The following is a 20,020-nucleotide window of genomic DNA, read 5'->3' on the forward strand; positions in this document are numbered from 1 at the left end:
CCAACCTGGGGGCCCCTCAGGGCCTTTGAAGTCAGCTGTCCTGGAGTTTACGGGGGGCCAGCAAGCCGAGGTGAAGTTGCAGTATCAGTAGAGCTCCGCCTCCTGCCTCCCTTCTGGGAAGCCCTATTACCACACATCCATCACACCCTGAAAACCCAGGCGTGCGCATGATGGGAAAAATAGTCAATACTGCTTTTCATTTGGTTTGACATGGAATGAAGGAAAGCTCCACTATGTCTTTGAAAAAAGTCACCAGGAGACTTTAGAGGGCCACCATAAGCAAACCAGTTCTATTATCCTAAAGAAGTTTCCACACAAATGGCACCTTGATTATTTTGAAACATGGAGCCAGGACTCATGAGGCAGCTTACCTTGCAGGTTGACTCTGGAGACAGATGGCTGACTAGCAGCAGCTGGGGACCTCCTGTGGAGACCAAGAGGAAAGAAGGCCTGAGTCTTGGTATGAATATCACCTCCATGTCTCCCTCCCCCCAACCCCCGGGATCACTGCGGAGTTTTCCAGGTCATAATGAGCTATCAAATGACATAACGCTATCTCCGGAAGGTGATGTCCCAGAACACTAGTAGATGACTGCAGCCCTCTCACAGCCAGATGGCCTGGAATTTCCCTATGCACAGCCTCCTGGAGGCTCGGGCTCTCCAGGAAGGAAGTCGTTTACTCCAGGTCCCTAACCAGCCCCTCTGTTTCAGGTTTCACTGTTCCAGGGGGCCCTCAGACAATACGCTTGCTCAGGAATAACACCAAATGTCAAAGTGGATCCCGATTCCTTTGGCAGCACCGCAGCAAGTCATGCCAGAGGAGCCCTTAGAGACCAATCAGCCCAGGCCTCCCTTTTGCACCTCAGGAAACTGAGACCCAGAGAGATGAAGTCAGTTGCCAAAAGTCACGCAGGAACAGGAATCCAGTTTCCTTAACCTCTGGAGTGGTCTTTTTGCAGAGGAACTGGGCATTATTCTACATTATAATAAGCCTGCTGATGTCAAGAGTCCAATGAAACAAGCAAACAAATGCAGGCTCCATGAATACTGGGCTCCACCTTTTGTTTTTTGTTTTCCTTTTTTTCTTCTTTATCTCCCAATCCCGCCCACCGCCGCTCCCCACCACCACCGCCCCCCCCCCCCCCCCCCCCCGGTTTTGCTGGTCTCACCACCTCTTCATGCTTTTTAGAACTTCTGCTTAGCACATTACAGGAGAGCTTCCCCCAAATAGTCTAGAGCAGTGGCCCCCAAACTGTAGGGTCATCAGAATCATCTAGAAGGCTTTACTAAGACCCACGGCTAGACCCAATCCCCAGGGTGTTTGGCTGAACTGGCCTGGGGTGAGCTTGAGAGTGTCCATTTCTAAAAGTGCCCGGTGGTACTGATACTGCTGGTCTGGGGAGCCCATTTTCGGAACCACTGGAATAGAGGGCTGTCTGCCCCATGACAGAGCAACAGGATATTAGCAATAAGCAAGAGAGGGAGACGCTAGGCCAGTCAGTGGTTCTCAAGCATGGATGAGTATCCTACTCACTTGGGGAGCTATTAAAACCATGATTCCCTTCCCCATCCCTGGAGAGGCTATTTCAGTATCTGGGAATCTGTATTTTTCACATAAATCTGTGAATTCTGATGCACAACCAAGTTTGGGAAGGAAGCCACGTTCTAAATGACAGAGAATGGCCTGCAAGGATATTGTGAAGAAAGGGTCTCCGTACTGGGATGGCCACAAGTTCTCTTCGCAGATCTGTAAGTGCACCAAATCCATCTATGATCTGTTAGGGGCAATCTAGCTTCTAGGTAGCACACCTGATAGCTGCAGGCTCTGATGGACAGGGATCGCACTTACTGAACATTTACTAGCTAGGTCATCCTAGGCAAGGTACCTTTAAACCCTCTGTGGCCTGACATTTTCTTGTGTAACAAAGTAAGAACGATCGCCCTCCAACGATCACTTTTTTCCCTACTAAACATCATGCTAGGTACTTCTTAGCTTCCACTGGGAATATAATCATCTCATTTTAAGGAGAAGGAAACCAAAGCAGAGGTGAAGAGGTTAAGAAACATGCTGAAGCACACATGGTTTATAATTGGTGTAGTTGAGATTCAAAGCTAAGTCTTTCTGAATCCAAAGTGCATTCTCTTTTCGCTATTCCATCTGCTGATAACACCTGCAGTCATACTGAGGGCTGTTTTTCAGGAAAAGTAAGAGATTAAATTCCAAACTCCTTAGCTTAGCATTCAAAGTCCTCTGCTCTTTGGCCTCAACATACTTTTCCCAGCTTATCAGTTGGAATTCCTGACATTTCATCTCAAACCATTGACTGGCTGCTTGATTTCATGTATCTTGTGCTTCTCCTTAATAGCACTTTAAAACTGTAATTAAAATAGACACTAAGTAGTGTTCAATACAGAACTCTGTAGTTTAATATAAAATTTATACAGGCAGGGAACAGCTTGTTTACTACTGGATCCCTGGGACCCAGGATGGTCCTTCATATGCCAAGCACTCAGTGAATCCTTAATGAATGGAAGAAGGAAGAAAGGAAAGAAGGAAGGGAGGAAAAGGGAAGGAAGGAAGGAAGGAAAAGGGAAGGAAGGAAGGAAGGAAGGAACTCATACTTTGCCCAAGCCAAACTTGATCGCTTATTTTTCCTTGGACATGCGCTATCCCTTTCCTGACATTGCTCAGGCTATTCCTCTGAAAGGGAACCTCTCTCCACCCAAATCCACACTTGTAAATATCACCTACCCTTCTGTGATATTGTGATTTAGAATAAGAAATGTATATTTGATCTTTGTCTTCATTCCTACCACAGAGCTCCTAAAACTCTTGGAATTTGAGGAGAGTTCTAAAGTGTCCTTTGTTAGGTTAATGAGATTTATGGAAAGCCTCTAGGTAACCTAAGGATGGGGCTGATTGCCAGGGGAACCACCTGATTAGAAGGTTGGCACTTTCAGCCCCACCTCAGACTCTGGGGAGATGAGAGGAGCGGGAGACTGAGTTCAGCCATCAGTGGCCAATGATTTGATGAATCCCGGCTATGTAACAAAGCCTCCACAAAAACCCAAAAGGCCTGGGTTTGGAGTGTCTCCAGGATGGTGAATGTGAGGAGACTGAATCTCTTCCATTTGGCTGTTACTGAATTATATCCTTTTATAATAAACCGGTATTCTAGTAAGTAAACTATTTCTGAGTTCTGTGAGCCACTCTAGCAAATTAATAAAACCCAAGAAGGGAGGTCATGGGAACCTCTGATCTACAGTCAGTGGGTTAGAAGCACTAATAACAAACTGAACTTGCAACTGGTGGCTGAATTGGGGAGAGTCTTGCAGGACTGAGCCCTTAACCTGTGGGATCTGATGCTATCTCCAGGCAGGCAGTGTCAGACTGAATTGAATTTTAGGGCACTCAGCTGGCGTTAAGGGAAAATTGCTTGGATGTGTAGGGAAAAAATCCACACATAGGAATTGGTGTCAGAATCGTACCTTCAAAGGTGAAATGCCATCTTCTGCAAAGGATGCCATCATGTTAGCTAAAATGGACCCCTCTCCTAATATCCCATGGTGCTTTGTTTGTACCTTTAGGGTTATTTCCTCCTGTTACAACTCATATGTGCACATATTACCCCTACCGCTAGTCTGTGACCCCACTGAGGGGGGGATCCGGTGCTAACTTCTTTCCGTATATCCTCTGTAGGCCCCACCAACGTGCCTCACAAGTAGTGGGCACTCCATAGATGTTGGTGAACGGTTGATTGAATGAACCCTTGATGTGACAATCATTTGAGAAGCCAAATACCACATGAATGTTTTATCTGGTTTCCTTTTCCTCTGCAGTCTCGGTTCTACATACCACTCACTATTCCCACAAACCCAGCATGTGCTCACATTACTGGGCCTTTGCATATGTTTTGCTCCGCTCACTGTTTTCCTCCTTTATAAGTGGCAGACTCCTTCCCCTGTACAAGGAATCCCCTCAGCCATCACTTCCTCAACTGCGCCTTCCCCACTGTGAATAGTCACCCTCTGCGTTACTTGTGGCTTGGTGCCCTTGCCCCATTCTAGCACTGCTCAGACTGTCTTGCAGTTCCTACAGTTCCTATTTTCTTGTCTGTCTCCTCAACTCACCCGTGAGAAATTTAAGCAAAGACTGGATCTTGTTTATTTTTGTAACCTTGGAATTGGCAAAATATTTGTTATGATAGAGGTATTCAATATGTATTCACTGGATTAATAACATGCTGTTAATAATTTTATTTGACCTGTCTTCCTGAGTTCCAAAGAAGGCTTTTGTGCAAGGAGACATGGAACTAGGGGACCCTAAATGTTTGGGAATCTCTGCTTTCTTCACAGTTTGGCTACTCACAGCACCCAATTATCCCAATGACTTCTTGAAAATGACACAAATTACATAAATTCCTTTGTCCCGGGAGTTAATTTTGAAAACCTAGCTCTTATTTAGAGTTGTTCATTCAGATAAGCATCTGCGTGTGTAAGCTTTGCAAAGGCAAGAACCATATTTATTTGACCTACCACTTACTCCCAAGACCTGGTGCAAAGAAGAGGCTCAACACACATTAAATGAATGAATGACTTCTAGAAGCTGCATTATTGCTTACAGGGCATGAGACTGCCAATTAGAACCTGTCATGAGTGCCAGAAGAAAATGTCATTGGTTGCCCAGTTTCCAGTGGTCCCTAACTTATACAAGAATCATAAGAAGTTATATGCCTGGATTAAAGACAGTGAAATTAAAAGGGAGGATAATTTGGCCACAGCAGTTAATATTTTATAGCCCTGAATAGCACAGCGGAGAAAGAACTGGACTATGAATAAGAAGACAGGAATCCTAGTCCTGGCTCTGGCGCCTTCCAACAGTATAGCCGTCAGCAACTCACTGAACCTCTCAGCTTCTTCCTCACTTGGGGAAAGCAGGCGGCAACTAACATCTACTGCTAATTTACAATGTGCCAGCTCCTGTGTGAACACTTTTCCATATATTTCCTCACTTACTCTGAGGAAATTTGGCTGGGTTCTTTCCCCTCTGAATGCTCACGATTTTATTATTCTCAGCTAATTTAAATCCCATGCCAAAAGACATAAAGCAATGAAAGATATACATTGAAAACAAAATTAAGTGGTTATTAATTCTTTCTCAAAGATTACATGCATGTTGATTAAATCATGCCTTGGAAGAATGTTGAGACAGAGATGTTACATGGTTTTCTGATAGCCGTTGGTAATTTCGACGATGTTAGAGGCACAGTCGAATGATGGGGGACACCTTTTTGCTCCCAGCTGCTCTATGCCCTGGTTATCAGACGGAAGAATGGTGGGCATTCTCACTTGTAAGTGATTTCTCCATCAGCTGAAGCCAGTAAATGCTTTAGGGATGCTTATCTGAATTAACAGCTCTAAATGAAAGCCATATTTTCAAAATTAACTCCTGGGACTAAAGAAATAATAGGTTTTAATTTGAAGCCAAGAAATACAGGCCCAATCAAGCATCTCTCAATGGAACATTTCATGGAAGTGCAAGGAAATCACCTCAACAGAAACTGAGATTTTCACCCTTTGGGTGGTAAAGCTCAGGCAGACAATGAGCTATTTTTGTGCAGAGCAAAGAGCCAAAAGATAAAGGAAATCTTGACTTATGAGAAGTACAGTTCTATGTGGGAGTTCCTTTTCATATAATAAACCACACTATCCAGATGTCTCAAGAAAACCATTCCAAGGACAGAATTATTGCTTAAATGTTACGTTTAAGGCAAGGAGTGTTACTCTGGAACCCAAGTCAATGTCCCAGAAAGCGACTTGTGAGCTCCATGAATCCTACAGTTTCAGTTGTTAAGACAAATGAATATGTGGGGGAAATGCTCTCAGATGGTGGACCCATTTTTCTTGTCCTCAGTTTTCTTTCTTTCTTTGAGGGTATTGACTAGGAATAGGTTGGAATGCATTAAATGAACACTCAGTTTTCCAATCTTCCCCTAAGCTGCTTCACTTGTAGCTAAAGCCCATCATTCAGTTCTCAGCCTGAGCTGGACAGGCAATCTCAATTTCTGGTGAAACTCTAGTGGTGCATGTGCCCTGCCTTGAACTTTGGTTAGTCGGTGTTGGTTTCAAGAAAATACTTGAAATCAATAAGAGGATCAACTCTGTACAAATATGGGGATGATTCTGAGAAAGATCATCAGATACAACTATCCTACTGCTGGTGATCTATTCGGTTTGGTGAGTGTGGTTTGGTGTGGACCAAAGGCGATGCAAAGGGCCATGATTTGGAGAGTGGTCCTCAGCCACAGTATGAGAATGGACTGTGGGTCAGCTCTGTATCTGACAATTGTGGTCTTAGGGTACTCTAGTTCCTGAAGGTTTATGTGTCTCAAAATCCTCAAGGCTGTGGAAAGACCTGATTTTCAAGAAAGTAGCTTGAGCTGACATAGCCTATTATTCAACACGGTTAGGCTGAATGCCCCCGTAGTTACAGAAAAATAATATTCAGGTTGCTTGCTAACACACAGTAACTGAAAACATCCCCTACCCCTTTGCCCTGGGGCCATGCAGTACAATGACCTTGAGTCATGCTAAACTAAAGAAGCCTTTGAAATGTATCCTTATTAATCTTTCTTCCCCAGTTCCTACCTCCATCATCTCTTGGTCCATGGCTTCACTCCAAATATTTTTTTAAATCACTTATTTATTTATTTTGAGAGAGAGAGAGTGGGGAGAGGGGCAGAGGCAGAGAGAGAGAGAGTCTCAAGCAGGCTCCACACTCAGTGAGGAGCCCGATGTAGGGCTCTATCTCAGGACCCTGAAAACATGACCTGAGCCGAAATCAAGAGTCAGATGCTTAACTGACTGAGCCACCCAGGTGCCCAATTCACTCCTAATATTTTAATTCCTGAAAACACTCTCCTAGCTCATGTCTCTGCCTTTGGGCTCTCTGACCTTCATCTATTCCATAAATTCTTCCTAAATGACTCTCTGTTAAAAAACCTTTAGAGATTTCTTCCCATAACCAAAAAGACTTAAGGGGTGGAGTGAATGCAAAGATGTGAGGTAATAAAAATAGAATATATTGGTCTCTGCTCCCAATTTCTGACACAGAGCTCCTAAAACTCTTGTAACTTCCTAAGTGATAAGAGCACTAGGAGCATCTTTTGTTCTAATGAGGCAACTCGGGGTGGGCTCCTAGGAGGGGCTGGTCACCAGAAGGACCAAGCCATGATTAAGGGCGTGGAATTTTCAGCCCTACCTCCCATCCTCCAGAGAGGGGAGAGGGCTAAAAGCAGAGTTAATAATTGATCATGTCTATGTGATGAAGCCTCCATAAAATCCCAATAGCATAGGGTTCAGAGAGCTTCTGAGGCTGGTGAACATACCTACCCTGGGAGGGTGATGCCCTCCAATCCCACGGGGACAGAAGCTCCTATGTTCAGAACCCTCCCAGACTTCACCCTAGGTATCTCTTCATCTGGCTGTGCATGTGTGCTTTTATCATGTCCTTTAGTCAACTGGTAAAGGTAAGTAAGTGTTTCTCTGAGTTCCGTGAGCCACTCTGGCAAATTAATTGAACCTGAGGAGGGGCCTGTTGGAAGCTGCGATCTGTGGGCTGTAGGTGAGAAGCACGGTGACTGACATCTGAGTGGGAGGTGGTCCTGTGGGACAGAGCCTTTAATCTAGGATCTGACGGTATCTCCAGGTAGATAGTGTCAGAACCGAGTTAAATTGTAGGACACCCAGGTGGTGTCCGAGACTTGCTTGTTGTTGCGAGAGCAGGGGACCTCCACACATTTGGTGACCAGAGTGTCAGAAACGAAGTGTTTTCTGTTAGGGAGACTCACAGGGAAGAAAAACACAGGAAGAACTGGGTTTTCCCCTACATAGGAAGAAAACAACTGTTTTTCCTTACAAAGTACACTGCAACGAGAGTCAGGATATCAGGCTTCAGGTCTGACTCTGCTCTTCACCAGCAGTGGTGTGTTCTTGTGCAAGTCATTTAATCTCCCTAGGCTTTGTCTCCTTGTCCACAGAGTGGGGGCAACAACACCTGTCATACATAGCATTTATGGTGATTCTAACTGAGATAATGGATGTGAAAACTCCAAAGTGTTACACTGTCTGGATTCAGCAAGAGAAATGTAACTATCAATTATAATAGCTCACATTTACAGAGCACCTACGATGTGCTAGATGCTGTTACAAATGCTCTATAAATATCAACTCATTTCATCCTCAGAGCAACTCTATTTTATAGATTGGGAAACTGAGATGTAGAGAAGTTGTACCCAAGTCACATAGCTGTAAAGTGGTAAGACTGGGTTATGAAATCAATAGGTATGGCCCCAGAGGCCCTAGTCTGTACAGAAGAGAAGGTGGGTAAAGGGAAGGAATCTCTTCTGAAAAAATAATTTTCCAAATAATTGGTGGTCTTTCTCCAACAATTATTTATTCAAAAATTTATATGTGTGATGAATATTTATGGCACATACACTATGTGTCAGGCATTTTGCTACATATTAGAAATTCGAGGAAAAGTAAATTTAATTCTAAAGGGGCCTCAAAGGACATGCAGTCTGGTGGTGGGCAGAGACCCATAAACGGTGTGATAAGGTTGGGAGAGTGCTCTGGGGCCACGGAGGGGCACTCAGCCAGGCTTGGTGGGGTCAGGGGAAGCATTCTGGTGAAGGTGATACCACAGATGAGCTATGAAAGACAAGTAGGATTTAGCCAGGCAATCACTGGCAGGTGGAGAGAGACGTTTTAGGAAGACAGAACAGTAAGTCCATAATTAGGATGGAAAATAGAACATGCAGGGAACAATCAGACCACAGTTGTTAGGATGTGATCCCATGTGGCCAGAGACCTGATCTGATTATTCACCACCATATGCTCTGGCACTTCCTATTTGAACACAAGCTTTGAAAGGGCAGAAAAGTTGTCTGTTTTGGTCACTATTATATTACCAGTTCCCAGTAAAAGGTGGTGCTCAACAAATATTTGTCAAACACATACATGTATGCATGGATGAATAGTATATACTAAATAAATACTTCTTGGGTGAATCATTTAATAAATGAACAAACAGGGAGTATCACTACAAAAGAGGCTGGGCCAGTCTCTAGGTTCATGTATACTGCATCAGATATAAACCCAATCAATTATCAGTCAAACTAACTTGAGTTGGATCATGAGGTGCCTTGGGTGCCATTCTATGATCATTGATTCTAGGACCTGCTGATAACCTGTGATGATCTTTTAAAATGCTGGATAGTGAACTGCATAGCACTTAGACTCACAGATTGAAATGATTTTGGAGGAGAAAGTTATGTGAGAATATCGAGTTCAAACCTTTCATTATAAAGATGAGGAGACCAAGGTTCAGCAATGTTCATTGAAATGACCAAGGTTATATAGTTACTGGGGTGGGGGGGCAGAGGAGAGGATAACCCCAGTCTTATTCATCAAATTGCACGAACCTGTTTATATAGTATCAAAAAAAGGCAACTTGGACTTGAGCTTTTTGCTACCTTTAATCTTGCATTTGAATCTCTGAGTTCATTAATAGCTATTCCAAAAGAATTTTAGTAGAATTTATGGCTGTTACTGATAAGTATTCATACTTTCCAAAGTAGTAAATGTAAATGTCAACAAAAATCCTCATCTCACTCTTCCACTTGTTGAACTCCTACCGTCTACTAAGTGTTAAGGGTACAAAGATTCACAAGATCCAGACTAATTTCTAACGTCTTACCAGTCCTAAAATACTATGGTGCTCCATCCTATTTTCAAATTTCATCATGTGTCCTAACTTAGTTTCCAGGGCAAAGTTCCATGCAATGGTATTTTTTTTCCTTCTTTTTAATGTGGCTCAATGTTTTTGCCTTTATGGAAGGGATTCATAACTCCACAAAAAGTCCATGCTTACTTGTTGGATGCTCCATGAAGGTTTGTCAGTAGAGTAAAGTTGTTTCTCACACTCCGCAAGCTGGCGAGGACCTGGAAGGCCAATGATCAGGACGGTTAGGAACGAAGGGAGACGAATGGGCAGGTTCAGAGGCCACACTTAGAAACTGCACCCGGGGCAGAGGGAGAGCGAGCCAGGGCCAGCATGATACATACCTGGGCAAAAGGTGTTACAATCAAGTCATCGCCATGTCTGGTGAAAGAGAGAAAAGAAACACGTAAAAATGAATTTGAATTATAACTAGGACATATAAGCTATAATATTAAACCATATCAGTGTTAGCAACACAAATGTTACACAAGTCCTTCTACCTGGATATAAGGCACGACTGATCTAGGCATAAACGGGAACCTTAGGAATTTGAAAGAACAAAATACCAGGTTCATGGCTCCTGGGCTTATGGTGACACCGAAAAGCACTTGAAAGGAAGCATATATCCTCAGGGTACATTCCCATTAAACAGCAGACCCGGAGTACTGTAATTCAAAGCGACTTGGTTGCCAGAGCCAGGAAATTCAAAGGGAAGGCTGCTCACAAGCACACACAGAGTTGGAAAAAATGGCATAACAGTCTGGATAAAGGTTAACTTTGGATTTCCTGGCTTTTGTTGATTTGAACCACAGCCTTAATGCCATTTAAACACAGATTTCTGTCTGGGAATCCCATTACTTTTTGTTTTTAATATAACTTTTTTTTCTTAAAGTACCCAAGGAAAAGCTTTTAATAGGAGTGTGCAGACTGAGCCTACTATTACCCTATCACTCTTGCTCATTTTGTCCCAAAGATCTGAGTAAGCCATACCTAGTGTTATGTAAATCTATACTTAGGAACAGTCAAAAGTATGTTTTCAGAAATGCACTCTCTCTCTGGCACATACTTCAATAAATCTACCTAAGCCCACATTCAGCAAGCTCTCCATGAAGTCATTAGAAGACACATTGTCGTAGGCTGCAGACACAAAATCAGGCCAATTTATTGTTTGTGAATCGAGACAGCTGCATAGAAGTTGGTTGACAACGAATTTCCTTCACTGTCTGATCTTCTCTGTCCTCATGATCGCCATACGTATATGGCACCTTATTTGTTTATAATGTGAGCGCAACCAATGATTATTAAGCACCTGCCCTGTATCAGGCATTATAGGGACGTAGAGACGCAGAGCTGAACAACACATACGTCCATGTGGGCCTCTTCTCTAACACGGGCTTTTACTTTCAGGTCTTATTTAATATAATACTTTGCTTTCTACCTTTGTCTTTAGCTGGAAGTCCCCCTTCAAGTCACCCTAGTCAAGTTCTTGTGCATCTACTTTGAACAGTGACTATAAAAAGAACACTGACGAGAGCATTCTTTGCTCCCGCACTAAGCACTTTATGTCCATTATCTCATTTAATTCTTGTAACAAGGCTTAAGGCAGGTACCCTTAATATTCCCATTTTAAAGATGATATCAAGGCTTGGAGAAGTTAAGCTACTGCTTAACGAACACATAGTAAGCAGAAGAGCTAAGATTGTTTGATTCCAAAAATCTGTGCTTTTAACCATTATATTACCTATTTTATGGTGACCCTGCATAGTTGGCATATTGAATTATACAGAATCCATGACCCCCCCCACCCCCCCAATTACAACACTCTAGGGGAAACAGAAAAAATATTCAAAACACCACAATGGATACAGAATGAGAAACACACACTCTTAATGGGGAAACTTAGTGGGGTGTAAAGGAGAGGTAATAATTACAAATTAGAGGAAGTAGGGCAGGCTTGATTGAATGAACGGTTTTGAGATGAACGGTGAAGGGCAGGCTCTAAAGAGCACGGATGGTAGATGCCACCAATGAGAGAAATGGCAAGAACAAAGGCACTGAAATGGGAAAGTACTGAACATGCTGACTGAGATGCTTGGTGGCTGTTTGGGCAGAGTTGAACACATTAACTAGAGATGTTTTTAGAGGATAGGATTTGAAGGTGCCCCACACTCATGGGTGGTATGGACCACGGTTGTGGAGGTGGTGCTTAACTCACAAGGAAGAAAGGAGCTGGTGAAGGTTTTGGGTGAGATAGGCAAGCAGAAAAGTGCTTTAGAAAGTAAAATGCTATGGACACCAAGAGACAGACTGGAGAGAGGACAGAGCCAGGAAGAATGGTTAGAGGGATAATGCAGTCATTCAGATGAGAAGACATCGGTGAGGCAGAGGAAGAAACAGGAAAAGACAATTTGAGGAGACCCTAAGTGTCTTGCCAAGGACTCAGCATTTAATTGGCTAAGGGGTCATAAAGAAATACTATGTCAGTTTAAAAAGTGGGTGTGTGGGAAAATACTGAAGTCATGAGCAAAAATAAGAAAGTAAGGAGAACATGGGGGAGGAGATATGTCACTTTCCCACAAGCTGAATTTTAAGATCCTCACTGATATCCCAGTGGAGACATCAAGCAGGAAGACTGAAATACGGAACTGGAGCTATACATTTCAGAGTTACCTACCACAGTGGTGAAACTAAAGCAATGGCAGGGAGTGGCTTCTGGAGGTGGGGGAATAGAGAGAAAGGGAGCCCAAGGTGGAGCCTCAGGATTCTTGGAAAAAAGCCAAAGGAGAGACTGAAGAAGGCACTGAGAGGAGCAGTTGTGATAAATGCAGGGTAGTGAACTGTACCGAGAGTTGCCCCTTCCCAAGGCATTTTCTTGAGATGAACTTTACATGGTGAAATAGCTTGCTATTTGTTCAGATTTCTGCTATGAAGTTCACATTGTTCATAAGGCATCAGGGTGAGTTGGGGATGTAAGGTAATGGAGTTAAGAGTTAAACAGGTCATCTAAGGCTCCTGGATTTCAGGTCTAAATACTCAGTAAAAGCTAAACATATAAATAAATCTCATACGTATGTAGCACCTAAAGCTGATGAATTGTTGCATGAATGGGGAGTTACTAAAATGGTACAAAGTAATGATTAAAGGGAGGTAAACACTAAGGGGGCACCCTGTCAGCATGACTTTATCATCATGGAACTTCTGGAGTTTAGGAAAGCAGAAAATTCAGAAGCAAGAGATGGACTTGCAGGTCCCCAGCGTTGGTTCCCTTAAAGGATTTGAATGGCAAAAGCTCATGCTGCACATCAGGTAGTAGCTGCTAGAGGAAAGAATCAGACAATTTACAGGTAATTTATAGCAAGTATAGGAAAGAAACAAAACAAAATTCCTATCTGAGTACAGCCAGAATATTTATGAAACTATTCTAAAACGTTTAACCATAATTTCATATATTAATGATTAGAATAAGATGGCATGGAAATAACAAAATTAATTATGATTAATTATGAAAACTGATGTCCTTCGTTTCCCAAACCTCTAGAGAGGGCAATGCCAGATGTTCAGAACCATGGCACGAGCGACATCTAGTGACAAACTCAGCACATTACAATTTTGTAGACTGATTAGTGACGAGAACTCCGTAGGTCTTCGGTTGAGTGTAGGTCTGCACTAAACAGTGAAATGCATTTCCAGAAAGCAAAAAGGCTACTTCCTTCTGCTATACCCTCTGGATTCCATTAATTTTGTCTTTCTCTGTGTCATACCTACACATAGGATTTTACTTGTAACACTGACTTTAGTCTGTCTTACAGAGAGACATATACTATTGCAGTCAAGAGCACAGATTTTGGAGCCAGACAGCATTGGTTTGTTTCTGAGTTGCACAATTACTAGCTATGAGACATTAGATAACCTCCCTAGGCCTCAATTTCTTTATCTGTAAAGTGAGGTGTTGTAAGAATGAAATGAGTTATTACACATGTACAACTCTTATAAGCCTTGGCACATAAAAGCATTTGCTCATGTAGTTATAGTTATTCTTATTAGTAATAGGTATCATTATTATTATAATTAAAGAATTGCATGTCTATCTTCCCCACTGGTGAGAACTTTTTTGGGAGAGTCATACCTGCCCCTATTGCAGTCAAGAGAACTAATATTGTACTTTACAGTTTACAAAGCATTTTCACATACATTATTTCATGGGATAAGAGAATGTTCTTGACCCTAAAAAATGGCTCAACCAGCTATCTTGTTGGTCAAGCCTGAAACCTCCCCCACAGTCAGCCATCAGACCCTGCTTATGCTAACTTGCAAATATTTATTAATTGCTCGCTGGATCTTTTCTAATGTAGTTCCCTACCCTCTATTATGTGGATTACCAAAGCAGTCTTCCATTTGGCTCTTGGACACTAGTCTTTAGGCTTGTCCACTGTACAAACCACTCTTTACTGTAATCAGAACTATCTTTCAAAAACATTCATCTGGTTATGTATTTTCCTGCTTAAAAACCTTTTAGTAGCTCCCCACTGATTTCGTTCAGCATAAAGACCAACTCCTTCGGATAGGTGCTTCATGATGAGGTTCCTGCTTACTTCTCTAGCCTTGCCTCTCACCACTTCCTCATCCACTCACATTCTCTGCCTCAGCTGCACTGAGCTGCGCTTCTCCATAATGCTTCTGACAACTAGAGAGTAGTTAGCACGTAGCCCTTCTTCCTGCATAACCCTCTGCCTGGCTAACTCTTCTGGCTTAGCTCTGACTGCTCAAAGTGGGCTACCCGCCTGCCTGGCCAGGCCTTTCAAAGTCCTCTGCATACCTTTCTGCGACTGCCCTTATTCAAAGATATCAAAATTGCCTATAGACTTAACTCATCCTTTAGCTGCCTTGAAGACACAGAAAATGTCTTATTTGTTGCAAGTGCCTAAATTTAAGTTTTTGTTAGAAGAAAAAATGACTATGATCCTCATAACAGCTGGGAAGGTAGGCAGAGCAGAGATTAATATCATTATTTTTATTTTTCATCTTCATTTTGAGTCTGTATTTATACTAAATATCCATATGATTTAATCATCCACACTCCCTGGACTTAAGCCTTGGTTCCCCATTTACTAGGCACATTACTTAACTTCTGTAAGCATCAATGTCTTTGTCTTTAAGACAAGAAAATTATAGTACCAACTCAAGTAAGATTATGGGAATTAAATGAGTTAACAGATGTACTTTAAATAGTCCCTAGCACATAGAAAATGCACTTTTATTTTATGTGCACTTTTATTTACAGATACTTTAGACACTGTAAAGGAGATTCAATGCCAAAGTCATGATGCTAGTAAGCGTGATGGCTGTAGGTCTAACTCAAGTCTTAAACACCACATTGTACTTTTTTGGTAGCCCATTAATAAACTGGTCTTAAATTTAAGTGAGCAATTATTAATGCTTTCCCTCTTTGTTCTTAGGTCTTATTTCCCTTGAGTGCCCTCTCTAGAGACCATTTAGTTCTCACACAAATGGTAGCTTTAAAGAGCTCTTTGCCTCTATAAGGCTTTGCAAATAGGGTGACCAAATGAAGGAAATATGGATCTTCCCTCCCTGTGGATTTGCAGGTGGATTGTCAGAACTCCATCCTGTTGAGGGTGGTTCCTGCCACAGTTTTGAACAACGTAACTGGTCTTACCAGTTTCCAGGACTTCGTGTTCCCATTGGGAAATCTGTACCTCTGTGTACAGAGGCATTACGTGAGAGATGACTACAACACAGGAACAAAGAGAAATCAGCAGAGTATTGCCACATCTAAGAAAGCATATGAGATTTCCTCAGGGGACCCAATGATGATCTTGTTTTCTATACTAGAAAGCCTTATTTCAGTCTCTCTTTTGTTGCTAAAAGTTAAAGCCCATTTTCGATTCACATTTTTACTCCTAATATCTTCTCACTCACTCTCCCTGCCTATGTTTCCTCTTACTCTTCTGAAAGTGTTCAGATGAGAAATGTGGAAAAGCTAGCATTGTCTCTACCCTGGGGTTTAATACAGACAGAGGAATTACACAAGTTTTCCTACATAAATCCATGATGGCGCTGTGCTGAATATGAGGAGCTCCTGAGCAGGGAGCGTCCCATAGCCCCCACCCAGTGGCCTTCACATCAGGACTCTAGACCTATCATTGTCCTTCTTTTTCTTGGCTCCATAGGTAGAAGGCAGGAAAAGCAGTAAGAGGCTTGGGGGGTGCTGTTCCTCTATTCATTTCGATTCACTCTGAAGAGTAATAATCAAGTGAAATACTTGTTTTTAAAGATTTTATTTATTTATTTGACAGAGAGAGACACAGAGAGAGAGGGAACACAAGCAGGGGGAGTGGGAGAGGGAGAAGCAGGCTCCCCATAGAGCAGGGAGCCTGATGTGGGGCCCGATCCCAGGACCCCGGGATCACGACCCGAGCCGAAGGCAGACGCCTAACGACTGAGCCACCCAGGCTCCCCCAAGTGAAATACTTTTGAGAGCATTACTTCAGTGTAGTTCAAAGCTACTTGTGTGAAACTAGACTTTCCAACATGGTCCTGATAAAATGAAATACTGGAAAAATATGGATATTATTCAAGCTCCTCTTCCTAAACTGACAGATATATAAAAGTTTTACTGGAATGTTGAAACATTTGCAAAATAAAAAATTGTGCCATTTTTATTCACTCAAAGATTTTAATAGATTCTATTATCAGTATCTTTGATAGGGTGATCTTATGTTGCCCACTGTGTTTTCTTAGGAAGGGCTATTCTTTATTATGAAAGTGTGTCCTTTCTAAATTTTTTTTCCTTTTAATTCTAAGAAGTATTTAAAAAAAAAAACAACAGTGAGAATGATACTAGACAACTTACATATACAATTCTTATTTGCCTAAATCTAAAGTTGGCAACGCTACGTAGGTTCTAAGTTAGGGGGAAAATTTTGCTGGTTGGTAGAATTGAAAAGAGGATAAACGGTGAATATTAGGGACCCTACATGCAGAGTCATTCAGAATTAGATGTCTCTTTTTAGAGCTGTAGAATGAGTTGGACTGTAATCTCTAAGGTCTCCTCAAGTTCAAAATTTTCATAACCTTTGGTTCTTAAAAAAATCATCAGAGTCTAATCTGAAATTCGGTTGGAACCTTCTGGGAAGCCTCAGAATGACCCTGACACTCATCATGCTGTTTGGCAAAGAGTTTGGGGAACTGTGAGCTGCCTTCCAAAGCTAGTCTTTTACCCGTCAAACGCTATGTGAATGAAGCTCTAATTACTTTCGGCTCACCCCGTTTCCTATGCTCTCCACCTACGACGTCTAGAGAGGTGTTTCTCTTGGTAAAAGAGGAAATTCCAGGTAGACTCAGCCAAGCCCCCATGCCAACCTTGGTCAAAAACATCCTTGGTTCTACATGATCTGCAGCAAAATGGTTACCTCTCCTCCAGCCTCAGGCACCTTGACTCTGCACTCATCTGTTTTCTACCGGGTGGTAGAGATTCTACTTTGCAGTTTGAAGAACATAGGCAAATAGAATCGAAAAGTGACAGGACTGTTGTGAAGATTAAAAGAAATAACACATATCTCAGGGCCGCTGGCCCTGTGGTAAGCACTCATTAAATGTTTCCTTCCACTCCGTAGTAGAGTTATGTGGGTGTTCCTCTTACCTTTCTTACTAACTATAGCCTCCCTGAGAGCATGCAACCTTTCTGAGAATATCTGTTTTTAACTCATTTGTGATTTTTCCACTGTTTTGTTAATCTTATATCCCCAGAGCCTAGCACACTGCATGGCACATAGGAGAGATTCAGGAAGTATTTGGCAAATGAATGAATACATGAATTTTGGCCCATCCAATGATTGAGACATTTTAGGCCAGGGGTGCATCTGTTAGAATTTGTTGGCAGAAATGCCCTGGGGAATCCTTTCTTACTGGTAGCTTTTAAAATGTCCCCTGCCCCCTTTCATAAGAGAGTGACCCTCTTTAGCTTCTTTCCGAACAGCACAAGAGAGCCCAGTGGAAATTTCCAGGCCGGAGACTTTAGGGAGCTACCAATATTTTTATAACATACAATGTTAAAAACAATTGTATGTGTGCCCAGAAATCTTTTAAGGCATGAATTCCGGCATCCAACTTTATTTGGTTTCAGAAATTTAATAAACGAGTAATACAACCCCATCATTGTTCTTTAAAAATTAGAGATCTACAATTAATAGCAGCAAAACAAAAACATCAGCTGTATTTAATAGGGTGCTGGAGTGTGTTGTGTCTCACCAAGGAGCCAGGCAACAAGTGGGCACTGAGTTAAGTTTCCAGAGAAGGGACACAGACATGTGGCTGGATGACAGCTTATTAAAGGTCACCAAGCAAAGACCACTGAGAACGGAGGCATGTCCCCAACTACTGTTTTTCTTTTTCACCATAGCCTCATGCAAACTGCACATGCTGTGGAAAATTCAAGTATGATTTGCAAAAAGTGTTAACGTTCTCAACCCATAAATGATTCAACAGTTCAGGAAATGAAGCTGAATGACAATTTAAAAAAAAAAAAAAAAGGATCAATAACAGACGAAAACTGCACACTGTGCCTGAGATTTTCATACCCTTGGAAAGCCCAGCGACATATTTCTCATGCTGTAGAGCACTAATGTCTTTTAAGGATCATCATCATCACCTCTGCTCATGTTCACTTTTCTCCTCCCTCCTTCCCACGGGTTAAAGGGGGAACAGTTGTCGTTGCTGCTGTGACAGGTTAAAGGTGAGGTAAGTGTGAGACGGGGGCCACCTGGGGCTCGTACTTACTGCTCGCTTGGAAGTGAAGAGTTTCGTGACATCGCCTTTGGTGACAAGTCATAGTCGCTGTCTGATCTGTAGAGAAAGGACTCTCTGCGCTGGCTGTGCCCGGGAAAGGTGGCATGGAGCACCAACCCAGAGGAAGAGCTGGCCTGGGGGTCCAGGGGGCTCCGACCTGGGCAAGGGCCATTTTCCACATCAAAGCTTAAGAGAAAGCAAAAAACGCTGGTCACATAAGCATGGAGGAGGACATCGGACGCACAAACATGGAGAACCAATGTGTGCCAGGCATCTTAAATAAAACTTTACATTGTACGAATATTTTCATCTTCCAGACAGCTCTGAGTTGTAGTCATTATTATTCTCATGGTGTACGAAGGAAACAGTCCCACAGAAGTCCAGTCTTTAGTGAATAGTGGAGGCAAGATGTGAACCCTGGAGCAAAGCCCCATGGCCTTTCAGGGGCAAGAGCAACTTGGACAAATTCAGAATAAGAGCCAACCATAAAGTCATTTGGTGATAACAAGCAACTCCAGAGACAGCATCCAACACAGCTCTAGGTGTCAGACGCCAAACTATCACTTAAATCAGTCTCCGTAGCTGGGAGGCTTCTTCCTGCCATAAATAAACATCACGATCTCATTAAAGATACAATATGCATATTTCTCAATGTTTCAGGAACAAAGTGCTATCCTGAAAACATTCACTGGCTGTTTAGATGGGAGGCCCAGTCTGAGACTTAATATTCATATGCAAGTTTAACCAGAGAAAATGATTTAATTAATCTGATAATGTCAAATTACCCTCCAGGAATGCAGAGGCTTTATCCCTGGAGGAGGGTCTAGCCCCTGGCTCCAGGACAGGAGAGCCATTAGGGTTTCCAGTCAGTCAGCTCACCCTAGGAAGGTACCCTCAAGCCCAGATTAGTCGAACAAGCTCTGATCAATGAACACACTGATGCGAGCAGTGGAGATCTTGTCTCTTGTCCTCTCTCTCTCCCCAGCCTGGTATCAGTTAGGCACTGTGTCCTTCCCATGCTCTCCATCATCCCCTATGCATCTTCCTCGCATGCACTACCTCCCGTTGCTTTAAACTGCCAGGAACCCTCTTGCCTACCATTTCTCTAGACCACTCACTGGTCTCCAGCTACAGCTCTGCAGAGAGGTACTGAAGAAGGTATGAGGCTGGGAATGTTCTCTTCTCCGAGCTAGACCACAAGAGAGGGCTTCCTTCACACTCATCCAGCTGCCATCATTTATTTCTATACTCATGGTCTTTTCTTTCACTAGTTCTTACAACCCGCTGTCTTGGGGTGAATTTTGCTTATATTTCTCTAGTTTACAAATTGCTTTCTGATCTATATGATTCCACTTACCCCTCATTACAACCCTATGAAGTATATAGTATGACCACGCTCTACAGTTGAGGAAAATGAGGCTCAGAGAGATT

General features: G+C 42.6%; 1 protein-coding gene across 9 annotated transcripts in view; it reads right to left on the reverse strand.

Moving 5' to 3' along the window:
• The window catches only part of PDE4B (phosphodiesterase 4B), a 524,480-nt gene that overhangs the window by 101,149 nt on the left and 403,311 nt on the right, over positions 1–20,020 (reverse strand). For 8 of the 9 annotated variants that reach the window (XM_036077702.2, XM_036077701.2, XM_078072990.1 and 5 more), the window contains 4 exons: positions 18,581–18,775; positions 10,129–10,165; positions 9,935–10,005; positions 372–424 (listed from right to left, as the gene is read on the reverse strand). In XM_036077702.2, coding sequence (XP_035933595.1) covers positions 372–424; positions 9,935–10,005; positions 10,129–10,165; positions 18,581–18,775 — 356 coding nt within the window. The remainder of the gene's footprint in view (positions 1–371; positions 425–9,934; positions 10,006–10,128; positions 10,166–18,580; positions 18,776–20,020) is intronic. The other variant, XM_078072991.1, reaches the window with a different exon arrangement.

This window comes from Halichoerus grypus, chromosome 5, assembly GCF_964656455.1.
Source record: "Halichoerus grypus chromosome 5, mHalGry1.hap1.1, whole genome shotgun sequence".
NCBI classification, from domain to species: Eukaryota; Metazoa; Chordata; class Mammalia; order Carnivora; family Phocidae; genus Halichoerus; species Halichoerus grypus.